Below are 13,618 nucleotides of genomic sequence, written 5' to 3'. Positions count from 1 at the left end.
TTCTAATTTCCCAGTTCGACACTTACCCTATGCCAAGAATAGGTAAGCTAATTGAGCAGTTGGTTCATGCACGCTTCATCACGACCCTTGACCTGACCAAGGGATACTGGCCATTGCCTCTAACCCCTCAAGCCAAACCGAAGACAGCCTTCTCCACTCCTGAGGGGGTCTTGCAATGCCGGGTTCTTCCCTTTGGGGTCCACGGGGCTCCCGCAACATTTCAAAGACTCATGGATAGAGTCCTCTGCCCGCACCAACAATATGCTGGCGCATTGTTGACATTGTTGTCCACAGCAGTAGTTGGACCGTCTAGAGCAGTGGTTCTCAACCTCTCCTGCAGGGACCCCCTAACAGGACATGTTTTTGTTTTCACCCTGAAATGGCACACCTGATTCAATTAGTGAGTTACACATTAAGCATTTGAGCCTTTAATTAATTGAATCAGGTGTGCCATTTGAGGGTTAAAACAAAAACTTCCTGTCAGGGGGTCCCTGCAGGAGAGGTTGAGAACCACTGATCTAGAGGCTGTTTTACAGGCATTACGGGCAGCGAGTCTAACAGCAACCCCAATTAATTGTTCACTGGCTCAAGAAGAGGCCAACTATCTGGGGTACACCTTTGGGAGAGGAAATTTGAAACCTTTGTCCATACCTTCCTTGGGCTAGTTGGTTACCACCCGGACATTCATCCCTGGCTTTGTTACAGAAACAGCCCTCCTAAACGAACTCACCTGCAAGTACCTCCCAAACCAGGTGAAGTGGACCAAAGAAGCAGAGCAGAAGTAGGGATTGGAGCAATGCTGTCCTACCTGAAGGATGGTATGGAGCACCTGGTCATGTATGGTAGTCGTAAGTTGCTACTCCTTGAGAAGAATATCTTGCAAGAAATGGGACATTGAAAAATTGAGGGGATATTGTTGGGATATTCTTCATCTCGTTTGCCTTCCTTCCAGATGGAGTGATTTGATGCTACAAGTGCCAGCTCAAGAAGGAAGTAATACCTCAGTTTGCAGTTTTTCTTCCCTCTCCCCTCTCCCACACCTTTAGAATAAAGAAAATTAAGTTTTTTCTTCCCTTCACTCCTGCCTGGTGAATTGTTTGTTCTGACACTCTGAGTTGAATCTCCCAAAACCTGTGTGTAGAGATTACAAAACATACAACTCAAAATTGATCTAAATTAATCAATGCACCATTTTTCTGCCTTAGATTTATTGCCTCGCCATAGCAAAACCAATATTAAACAAAAAATGTTTTCAATATATCACATCTAAAATGTCTTGGCAAAACGTTGACCAATTTGATGACAATTACATGAATCCCCAAATAGAAGTATTTTAAAGTTCACTGCATGCACTTTTCATAAGATCAAAAATGTCAGACTTCCTGGAGCATATAAATGTCAGGCTGTAACAGCCTTCGCAGGTCAGTGGCCCGGTGGACGACAGACTCTGCTCAACCCATACTCATGCACCACAAATTTCCCGCAGTGCCAAGGGCACTTTAACAGCCCTCTCAGTTTTGACATCAATCTAATGATATTCCCAGTTCAAGAAAACAATGAACGTAACTTTAATGACAAAATAAACATGAACAACAAAAGGTCAAGGACGACTGCCACACATAAACTTAAGAGTCCCAGGCCTGGTCCTCTCTCATCTTCCACTGTTGTAAATCCTCCTTTTATCCTTCCGGAGGTTCTCCATGGGACTCTAGACTGGCGTGACTCATGGGTGTCGTTTATTAAGCTCGCTTCGTTCCAACTACTCTTGGCCCCACCCTGCTCATTACACAGATTATTGTATTTCATGCTCTTGAGGTTGCACAATTATTTTTGATCATAACTGAATTAATGACAAATGAAAAAGTGCAGTCAAATTTAGGCTTGTGACTCATATTTAGCTGCAATTAATAATGTGGAATGTATATGCAAGAAATATGAAGCCATATCAAGTCAATTAAATTAAATGAATATTGTACCATTATGTAATTTTATTTTATTGTATTTTTAGATACAGCACAGGGGCTAAAGAAGCATCGCTGACAAGCTCCATACTTAACTTGTATTCCCGCTGCATTACAGATATAGTCCATCATGATTTATCTCTCACCATGGTACAGTTGTTAATCATAGAGGCAGTTATTGTTTGAAATACCACACTGACTACCTTTTTTATTGTCATTTTAAGGCTTAGATTTAAAAATAGAAGGCAGAGGTAAGAGAGGGTTACATACATTATCAAGATACCCCATAAAGCTGGGAAGGGTGGTGATGTGCTCACTGTGTGGGTTCACTTGAGCTCTTTTACAGCTGTTCTAATAAAGCCATTCACTGCACTTCCACCCGTTTTACTCAAGTTATTTTCGTAGGAAAATAGATTTTAATGCGTACACAGGCTACATACATTTGTTGTAAATATTCCTAATATTGAGATTTTAACCAGGCGGTCGCAGCATGACTTTAATCAGTACAATTGAGGATGGTTTATGAGTGGCATATGTTATATAAAACAAATAATATTATTGAGTAGTAAACTCAAAGCCATAATGACTGTCTGAAGGTGTTTCTGCTCTTTGGATAGAGCCAGCAGAATGCTCCAGAATGATATCAATAAAACACTATGATATCAGTGCTCTAAACGCTAAATCTACAATTGAACATGAGACCATGGATCTGGTATAAATATGACAATAATAAAGATAGAAGGTGAAAACATACCAAATAATAATTGTAAAAGATTACTTACATTCAGAATAAGAACCATCAATATGTTCTTTTCTACATCAGTTTGTGTCTATTTATCATAAGCTGAAGTCACCATTTCCTTTAATACATTAGATACAGACAGGATCAGCCCGACTACATTTATTTCAAAGAATGCCCACACTAGAAAAAAACAACTGATGACAAATGTGTGATAGATTATATTGTATGACTGTTATTGTTAGTAATAATTTACTGTACATCATTTGCACTGCTTGAGTGTTATTATTTGCAAGCTGATGAACTGATGACAGACACGAGAGTTATCAAACTCTGTAAGGCAACACGACGGGGTTTAGCCTCAGCATTACAGGAGAACAGCAGGCACAGCCTCACACTACATCAACTAGCCTAGCACTACATCTCATGCTGTTATGTGCTGCAGGATATCAATTCTAGTTGGACAAAAAAAAGTTAAAAAATATATGTTAGTGTCAAAATCACAAATTTTGGCTTTAGTGCAGCGGCTGTATGTACTTCAAAGGGATTTAACGTAATAAATTGCATCAAAAACATCATTATTTAAAAAGCTTACTTGGGTAACACACTTGGGCAACAATACAAATGATACACGTTAAAAGCCCTGAACTTTGATTATTAAGACACAGAGAGACACACATGGTAGGATAATAACTGTTCATACATATTGTATTATAAAACATGAATAAAAATAAATTAAAGATACAAACATTACACGTAATATGTAAAGAAAAAAATATAAATATAAATAAATAATATGATGATATATATATATATAAATCAAAATATATTAGCCTCTATCAAATAAAATATGATGTATATAGATGTATTTCATATAAAAAAAAAATAAGAACATGCATATGATTACAACCAAAAAATACTAAAAACAATTAACAAATTTTTTAAAAGCAAATGGAGAAAGAATGCCTTCAAATGATAATGAAATGTGAAAGGATTTTCTCTTTTCAAACTGTTACCTGTGATCGCACAGGAACATCGCAGTGATTCTAGCTGCTATTTCCTACATAAGGCATTGTTCAGAGACGCAGTCTTTAGCTCGAACAGTGAGAAACTGAACAGTTGTTTTTAAAAAGCCAATTCAAATCTTAGCCTGAACTCATATTCAATTTCATTGCATTTGTTTGTGTGGAAAAGTTTTCAAATTTACTCACTAAAAAGTGAGCTATGTCTCATGTATCAGAGTGTCTTGTCAACATTATCTTTTTTGTAGTACAGTAGAGGCCATAGTGCTGACATCTACTGTTATTACGTTATTTCCTACAGCAACCTATGCACTATAGATACAGCAAATATTGACTATGCTTTATAAACAATCAGATTCAGAAAAAGACAGTGCTGGCAGTCACTCCTACAGATAGCATTTTCAAAACAAGTTGCATTTCTGCGCCATGTGAACAAGGCCAAAATCTGTCCTGAACTCTCGAATGGCCGTATTTCCCTGGCTGCGTCTGTAGTCTATCACACTTTATTCTACCGGAGTTCAGCAAGAGAACTTAGTGGAACACCTTCCAGTTCAAACATCACTTGCTGTAAACTGGGAAGAAGCAAGGTGAGCATTGTAAACAGTTTTCAGTGCTTGGATGGAATGTTATAAGCAATTGTCCTGCACTTTATTGGCGTCTGTCGGATGCATGTGTGTCGTTATGTGAGTGTGAAGCCGGTGGTGTTTATGGATGATGTTTCTAGCGTCATATAGTAATATCCTGTCTAATACCATCAGTGCCTCTCATTCAAATGGTCAGGGACATGCGTGTGTTAATTTGGCCCCAGAATTCCTGTCACAGAAGTGGGGAAGCTGATGCTGGGTGGAGGCATGTTGGGATTGACGGGAGACGTGGCGCTCGAGCTGTCGTGTCCGCCGTGAGTGTGTGGATCCCTGCGTCCGCTGTACTGGCCGATGAAGGAGCCGTCCTCGTTGAACTGGATGTCAACACTGTCTCCGTAGTCGGCTAGACTGTCGTTACTGCTGCGTTTGCTCTCGCAGACAGATGGCTGACTGATGGAGCACTTCTCGTTATCACTGATGGAGAGACAGACCAGAGGTTTCGGTTACAGTCCAGCAGGAAACAGTCAGTGTACATGGATGACGGAGTCAGTGAATGTTCTTACCTCTCCAGAGATCTGTGCGCAAGCATGAAAGCAGAGAGACTTATGAACAGAGAGAATTATTGACACTGTAATGTGACATAATTGTCTAACTGCTCTTACCTGTACTCTCCAAACGCATCATCTTTCATTGTTCGGGCCCCAGCATCCACCTGACCCTCCTCTTTATCTTTCACTGAAACACAAAAAATAGAACGCACCATAAATTCAGAGTGTCTCTTACGTTGACAACCCTATAAACAGCAGCACTATTGTGTACATTCACCGCTATCTAGATCTAGAGTTTCGGTCAAATAAAGGCTATTTTCAATGTGTATAAAACATACAATTGTTACTGGATGTCCACCAGAGGGCACTCCCCTCTTGTTCATTGTCATTCTATTATGGACTACATTTCCCAGAAATCGCTGCCCAGACTCATCAGCCCTGATTGCTATCAGCTGTGTATCATTTACCTTGTCAACTCTACCTATATAAGTCTGGTTAATTCAGTCATTAGATGGAAAGTCTGTGTCTTGGTTTTGATCTTCTGCCTGTTGTCCTGGATTTCTCAGTTTTCTCAGTAAATTCAGCAGTATGCATCAACAACTGAGTTTTTACCAACACTGTTTCTAGTGGTGGGCATATCGAGGCTTTGTGAAACACTGAAACAGTTGAATCAAATGTGCCCTATTGTGCCGAGGCTTCGAAGCAATCCGACACCCCTAGTGGTCAGAACAGTGTAAATGCAACAAAAACCCAGGCCAAATATGCATAAAAACATCTATTGCAAATTTTTTACTGAAAGTAAAATCTTTCAAATGCAATTATCTAATCATGTAATAAGATTATCATGTGTAAACGTGTTCTTTTATTGATTGTTAGGGTTTGTTTTGTTTGTCCTATTAATGGCTCAGCTAAACAGGCCAATAAGACTATTAACTACTTCATTTTAATTATACTAATAATGTCTAATTAAAACGGCTACAAATGTATAAAACTAATCAGAGATCAGGTAAAACCCATAGACACTTGTTCATTGGTTCTCATCGCCCCCAGCGGTGAACCATTGAAATTTCTAAGTGTTTCAGAACAGTTATGACGTAATGAAACCTCGTTTACTGAAATCACGTGACTCTGGCAGTTTTTATACACGCCCCGAACCATTGATTCGAACCAAAAGATTTTTAAAGGCTTCGAAGCTTCATGAAGCAGTGTTTTGAAATTGCCATCACTAACTGTTTCCAGCATGTCCAGTTCTGATGGTCATTAGTAACTTCCAGACTGGTGGTCCCAACAGCAGATCCTTTTCATAACATGGTCACCGAGTCTCCAGCCGTCATGGCCGCCATGCCAGAGTCTTCAGCCGTTATCTGAAGCTACCAAGGCAGTCCCTAGGCGTTTGAGACTGGCTTCCAGTTTGGAGGACACACCGCTAATGTCGATGCAAGCAGCCGGCATCTCTGTGGTGGTATAGAGTCTGGGGGTCTCAGAGGTTCTCCCACTGTCGATTGCACTGCCCGTTACGACGATGGTAATTTTGTGTGTCTGGGTCACATACGTTTCAGCATCTCCTGAGGCAGGGCACCAGAGCTAGTTTTGCCAGAGGTGACAGCGTCTGCTCACAAACTCTCTGTCTGCTCTGATGCGACCACAGAGGTTGTTCCCAATTTTCCTGTCGGCCCTGATGTGACAATAGAGGTCGTCCCTAAGTTTTCTGTCTGTCCTGATGCAACCGCGGAGGTTGTCAGCGAACCCTCTGTCTGCCCAGATATGACCACGGAGGTCGTTGTTGAACTTCCAGTCTGCCCTGAAATAACCCAGAAAACCCTTCTGGTCCTGTTATGACTATGGAGGACGCCCTTGAGCTTTCTGCCTGTTTTGACGCGGCCCCTGAGGCCAATCCTCAACTCTCTGTATTCTTGTGTTACAGTTTCGCCTGATCAGCCGTGGTGAACTCTAGTTCCACCAGATCTGGCCTGGGGGTCTTTAGCTCCGCCGTAATTGTCATCAGCTTTGCCTGCTCCACCTTGGTGGTCTTCATCCCCGTCTGCTATACTGTGGTGGTCTCCTGCTCCACCGTGGTGATCTACAGCGCCGTCTGCTATACTGTGGTGGTCTCCCGCTCCACCGTGGTGATCTACAGCGCCGTCTGCTATACTGTGGTGGTCTCCCGCTCCGCCGTGGTGATCTACAACGCCTTCTGCTATACTGTGGTGGTCTCCCGCTCCACCGTGGTGATCTACAGCACCGTCTGCTATACTGTGGTGGTCTCCTGCTCCGCCGTGGGGATCTACAGCCCCGTCTGCTATACTGTGGTGGTCTACTGCTCCGTCGTGGTGATCTACAGCCCCGTCTGCTATACTGTGGTGGTCTCCCGCTCCGCCGTGGTGATCTACAGCCCCGTCTGCTATACTGTGGTGGTCTCCTGCTCCACCGTGGTGATCTACAGCCCCGTCTGCTATACTGTGGTGGTCTCCCGCTCCGCCGTGGTGATCTACAGCCCCGTCTGCTATACTGTGGTGGTCTCCCACTCCGCCGTGGTGATCTACAGCCCCGTCTGCTATACTGTGGTGGTCTCCTGCTCCACCGTGGTGATCTACAGCGCCGTCTGCTATACTGTGGTGGTCTCCTGCTCCGCCGTGGGGATCTACAGCCCCGTCTGCTATACTGTGGTGGTCTCCCGCTCCGCCGTGGTGATCTACAGCCCCGTCTGCTATACTGTGGTGGTCTCCTGCTCCACCGTGGTGATCTACAGCGCCGTCTGCTATACTGTGGTGTCTCCTGCTCCGCCGTGGGGATCTACAGCCCTGTCTGCTATACTGTGGAGGTCTCCTGCTCCGCTGTGGGGATCTACAGCCCCGTCTGCTATACTGTGGAGGTCTCCTGCTCCGCCGTGGGGATCTACAGCCCCGTCTGCTATACTGTGGAGGTCTCCTGCTCCGTCGTGGTGATCTACAGCCCCGTCTGCTATACTGTGGTGGTCTCCCGCTCCGTCGTGGTGATCTACAGCGCCGTCTGCTATACTGTGGAGGTCTCCTGCTCCGCCGTGGTGATCTACAGCGCCGTCTGCTATACTGTGGAGGTCTCCTGCTCCGCCGTGGTGATCTACAGCGCCGTCTGCTATACTGTGGAGGTCTCCTGCTCCGTCGTGGTGATCTACAGCCCCGTCTGGCAATACTGTGGAGCTCTCCTGCTCCGCCGTGGGGATCTACAGCCCCGTCTGCTATACTGTGGTGGTCTCCTGCTCCGGCGTGGTGATCTACAGCCCCGTCTGGCAATACTGTGGAGGTCTCCTGCTCCGCCGTCGTGATCTTCAGCCCCGTCTGCTATACTGTGGAGGTCTCCTGCTCCGCCGTGGGGATCTTCAGCCCCGTCTGCTATACTGTGGTTGTCTCCCGCTCCGTCGTGGTGATCTACAGCGCCGTCTGCTATACTGTGGAGGTCTCCTGCTCCGCCGTGGTGATCTACAGCGCCGTCTGCTATACTGTGGAGGTCTCCTGCTCCGCCGCGGTGATCTTCAGCCCCGTCTGCTATACTGTGGAGGTCTCCTGCTCCGTTGTGGTGATGTACAGCCCCGTCTGGCATCACTGTGGAGGTCTCCTGCTCTGCCGTGGGGATCTACAGCCCCGTCTGCTATACTGTGGTGGTCTCCTGCTCCGTCGTGGTGATCTACAGCCCCGTCTGGCAATACTGTGGAGGTCTCCTGCTCCGCCGTCGTGATCTTCAGCCCCGTCTGCTATACTGTGGAGGTCTCCTGCTCCGCCGTGGGGATCTTCAGCCCCGTCTGCTATACTGTGGTTGTCTCCCGCTCCGTCGTGGTGATCTACAGCGCCGTCTGCTATACTGTGGAGGTCTTCTGCTCCACCGTGGTGATCTACAGCGCCGTCTGCTATACTGTGGTGGTCTCCTGCTCCGCCGTGGGGATCTTCAGCCCCGTCCGCTATACTGTGGTGGTCTCCTGCTCCGTCGTGGGGATCTACAGCGCTGTCTGCTATACTGTGGAGGTCTCCTGCTACGCCGTGGGGATCTTCAGCCCCGTCCGCTATACTGTGGTGGTCTCCTGCTCCGCCGTGGTGATCTACAGCGCCGTCTCCTATACTGTGGTGGTCTCCTGCTCCGCCGTGGGGATCTTCAGCCCTGTCTGCTATACTGTGGTGGTCTCCTGCTACGCCGTGGGGATCTTCAGCCCCGTCCGCTATACTGTGGTGGTCTCCTGCTACGCCGTGGGGATCTTCAGCCCCGTCCGCTATACTGTGGTGGTCTCCTGCTCCGCTGTGGTGATCTACAGCCCCGTCTACACTACTGTGGTGGTCTCCTGCTCCGCTGTGCTGATCTACAGCCCCGTCTGCTTCATCCCGCACCGCCATGGCTCCCCAGATTGCCTCTCAGTGTTTTTATTGTTCATCAGCTGGAATAAACCGTTCTGAAAGTGATTCCAATGATATAATTTCACTGTGCCAGTATCATTATAGTTGTCATCCTTGGTGTGAACTGACCTTTACATATATGAATAACCATTCGAAGTGTATAATTGACATGAACTGCTCTGAGACACAAGGTTGAGGATCACACAAGGTTGAGGTTGCAGAAGTTTATAAAAGGGTAATCCATCATTTATAAAACTGTGTGTAGGATTGTACGCCCAAAAGGCAAAAATGGCGTACGCAAAAATATTAGACTTGTGATACTTATACAGTGGCAGAACCTGTGCAAAATTCCCTTTATAAATCTTAGTTTGCAGAAGAATGTGTGCACATGCGTCTCATCCCCGAAATAATCATAAATGTTAGCCATAAATAGTTTTACTATGCATATCCTCATCTGCATACTTTTGCAAATGCAAATTCCTCCACGTGATACCATCTTTAACGGTACAAGACATTAGGAAAATATGAGATACGGATGTGCCGTCACATTACATTGCTAAAAATCATTTAGTAGCCTATCCTTGCCTTGTTTTTGAATAAATAAGTCAAATAGTATAAAATACATTTCAGAGAAAGTCTTCTCAATCTTTTCCACTGGCCAAAGAGTAATTTAATTGCTTTATAGTTTTGATGGAAAAGATTGGAAGGCCTTATTGCATTATTGATCATTATTTGCACGGAAATATTTTCTTTGGAAGTGGCAGCACGCTTATAATAAACAGAACGATATTGTCCTATTATTGTCTTTAAAGTTATCGTTCTTGGTCTGAACATGCTTTAAATATGCACTACTTTAAGACAAGAATAAGACAAGAAGATGTAGCTGTTGTTGAGAGACTACTAAAGAATAGCAGTCACTGCAACAATCGTTCTCCCCTCCACCATGTTTAAAGTTTATGTTCCCGCCCAACTCTGAAACTCGGCTGTCAAAATTAAATTGAGTTTCCCAGTGGTAAATACAACTTGAGAGTGTGTTCATGTCAAATTTAGGATACGTGAAATTATGATCTAAATGATCGTAAATAAAAATCAGAGAAATCCTGACATATAAATCACTATTATCGCCAAGAATCCAAAGATCCCACAACATTTCTGCACACATTCTAATTGTTGTATTTAATGGGCGGGATTATGCTGATTGAGATTGAGCATGCATCGAAGCAAGTTTTGTGTACTTAACGTTTATGAAACGTAAATATTTAAAAAAAGAATAACTTTAAAAACAAAATTGTTACAGTTAAACACAAAGAGAAAGGCAATCTCACGATTAGGCTTTTCAGTATGTCTCACTGTTTGCACTGGGTAAAAACATTTAATATTTAATGATTAAGTGGTTTTATTGCATTGTACTAGCCTAGAAATCTAGACGCACCCTAGCGGCAGCAACATTTATTTTGCAGTCAGTGTAGTCTAGCAACTCTCTGTTGGCTTTCGAGCTGGAAAAACAAACTCTAGTCAGGCCAATCACATCGTGTATAGAGTTGGTGGGCGGGCTTAACATAATGACGGCAGAGATGTGACGGTTCAGCGTGAATTCCCTGATACTTGAAAACAAAGAAGATGCTAGTGCTGCTGGAGAACAGCGGTCTTTCGAATTGACTTTGGCCGTGACTCTGGAGGACTTGGAGTTAAGCTTTTTTTGAGAAAAGAACAAAGAATGGCACTTAAAGGTACAATATGCAAGAGTTGTTTGCCGCTAGATGGCGCTACATTCCAAACAACAACAACGGCGTAGCTTGGTGACGATGTGAAGGAGCGTGGGATGATGGGAACTGTCGTTTTAAACTCCACCGTGGATGTAAATCAGTCAGACGGGAATCGGAAAATCATATTCATGGATGAGGTTAATTTTTTTTTTATAATGAAATGCTTTTTGTGGCGAGGGTGGCCTGGTTCAGCGCGGTCTGTAATGGGAGAGAGAAGAGACGAGCGGGAAGTAGGTCAAGTGCAAATGAAAAACACCTGTGTCTTATTGCAGTGATCGGCGTGGAGAGACCGCTTATAAGCTGCGCGCTGGAACGAGAGAGAGAGACTGGAGAGAAAATTTTACGCAGAGAAAGAAAACCGGTGGATCCGAGCTCTCATTTTTGTTTTGTGCCGTCGCGGTTGCCACGGTGAATGTGCGTTGTGTGCGACTTTTGTTTGTTTGTTTTATTTTAATATTTATTTAATATTTAATATTTATTTTTCCCAGTCACGCAGATCCCTGTCTTCTTCCTTCAGGACTCTTGAACTTTTATTTCATTAAAATGAATTAACCGCAAGAATAGTAAGGTTTAATACTAAATTGGTTATCATAGATGTTGCTGTATGTCGAATTCATTATTGTGATAATGCTGTGCAGTTTTACATGTTCTAAACAATTGTTGTAAAAGTACATTCGAACATACCCACATCATTTGCCAAAATACTGATTAATCTTTATGTATAACACATGCTATATTTATTTACATGGCCATAAACATCAGACGTGATAAACAATGTCAATAAACTAAATACAAATCTAAAGCAATAATACTTCCCTTACATAAACATAACTATTAACGAATGCTACATTTGGAAAATATAAAATTAAGCATGCTTTGTCGACAGAACCAGCTGCAATCGGTAAAGAATAACTGTGTTCCGTAACGACTGCACGAAACAAGCTAACGTTTGTAGCTTGATAGACGCTACAACTACAACTTCCGCAATTGTCAAGGACTCCACGCAATACGAGCGGAAACCGAGGGTAACTCGGATATGACGCAATTGACTGGCGACTCCCAGCTCCCCCTGCTGTAACGCCCCGTTTCCTTGGTTAAAATCGCAATTTTCTCATGATTTAAAAATAGTTGGAAACATTTGGGATATTGTAAGTAATCAACTTAACAAAATATATAACACTGACCTTGAGATTATGGGATATTTTAATGCAAAATTCTTACATATTGTAGCTTTAAAGGCAGGGTAGGTAGAATTCCCCAAAAATACTTTTTTCCAAATTTGTTTAAACTGTCTTTATATATCAATGCATAATTAAAATGTAAGTACTCTGGAAAAGAAATGATAAAAATCGAATGTCTGTAGTCCTCTCAGGACTGCAATAAACACAGCTCATTATTCCATTCGGGACGAAAGAAATGATTGGCTGGGGCGACTGTCACTCTCCCTCGCTACCATGGATACCACCTCTGCTGATACAGGAGCAGCCCAAATGCGCGCACCCGTTTGAAGAGGCACGGAAGCTGGTAATAACAATTATGGCAGAGAAAGAACAGTCAAAATTCTCAGTACCTGCATATAGAGGCAGCGAAGTCAAACAAGTTAAAAAAAGGAAGACAGTTTTTGAAAAAGCTATGAACAAAAAGTCTTTGGATAAATCAAGAAATCATAGGAGAGTCAATATCGGCGTGGCTTTCCAGCGGTGGCGACAACTGAGGGATCTCATTCTCAAGGGGCTGAAAAGTGACTCCATGATGGCTTTATTTCGGCTTGACAGGTAATCTTGCTGTTTTCATTTTGATGGCATTTATTTTTTCATGAAGCATATATCACTAGCACACGTAGCTACCTAATATAGCTACCTAACGTTACGTAGCATAACTAACGTTACACTGGCTTAGCTATGACAGTGTAACTTTGGTGTCGACTGGTATAACGTTACTGTTAGTGAGCCAGGGTTGAGACGATAAATAAGCAATAGGCCTATCTGCAGTTGAAAGCTGTTTTGTTTAATTTTGCCAAATCTAACTTTATGTTAAAAAGTTTAGGGGATCTATTTTTATACCTAGCTTTACCCTCTGCCTAAACTTTGTTCCTATGTTCACCGTGAACTCTACCTGCTCCGTTGTTTCACGTTTGGTTTGTTGTTATATGCTCTACATATGTTTACCTATGTCTTTATGTTTTATCTGTATGTGCTATACAATATATGTTGTGTGTGTGTGTTATATTATCTTGTGTCTGCAATGCAGTTGTGAGAAGGTGTTTGAGTGTATGTTACTCAGTTTATCTGTAAACAATCTTATGTTATGAATCTTACAAATGCACCTTCATCACAGTGTAACTGATAGGAACGGCAAACGTGTATCAATTAAGCTATTTATAGCTTTGCCTTATATTGAGTTTGATTCCGTTACGAGCTAGTAAAATATTTTAAACTTTACCAGTATCGATATGTGAGCTTTATAGTGAGTACTAACAGCCATGTTAATTGTTTATATTCATACTGATAAAGTTAGTTATTTTATTACTTGTGATTCTGACATGATGTCACTACATGCACTGCCCTCCTCTACCTACCCTGCCTTTAAGTCATTCTTAAAAAAGGAAGATGTGCCGACCAGATATGGCAAAAATTG

General features: G+C 43.1%; 1 protein-coding gene across 1 annotated transcript in view; it reads right to left on the bottom strand.

Annotated features, from left to right (window-relative positions):
* Positions 1–3,511: 3,511 nt before the first annotated feature.
* l1camb (L1 cell adhesion molecule, paralog b) overlaps positions 3,512–13,618 on the bottom strand; it is a 252,651-nt gene continuing 242,544 nt past the window's right edge. Inside the window, exons 27-29 of the mRNA XM_077225092.1 lie at positions 4,969–5,041; positions 4,870–4,881; positions 3,512–4,780 (exon numbers count right to left, since the gene is read on the bottom strand). Coding sequence (XP_077081207.1) covers positions 4,516–4,780; positions 4,870–4,881; positions 4,969–5,041 — 350 coding nt within the window. The 3' untranslated portion in view covers positions 3,512–4,515. The remainder of the gene's footprint in view (positions 4,781–4,869; positions 4,882–4,968; positions 5,042–13,618) is intronic.

Source organism: Siphateles boraxobius, unplaced genomic scaffold (assembly GCF_051911475.1).
Source record: "Siphateles boraxobius isolate OS27281-9 unplaced genomic scaffold, OSU_SipBor_1 99, whole genome shotgun sequence".
Taxonomy (NCBI): Eukaryota; Metazoa; Chordata; class Actinopteri; order Cypriniformes; family Leuciscidae; genus Siphateles; species Siphateles boraxobius.
The sequence above is the reverse complement of the archived record's forward strand: the minus strand, read 5'-3'. Positions and strand labels throughout refer to the sequence as shown.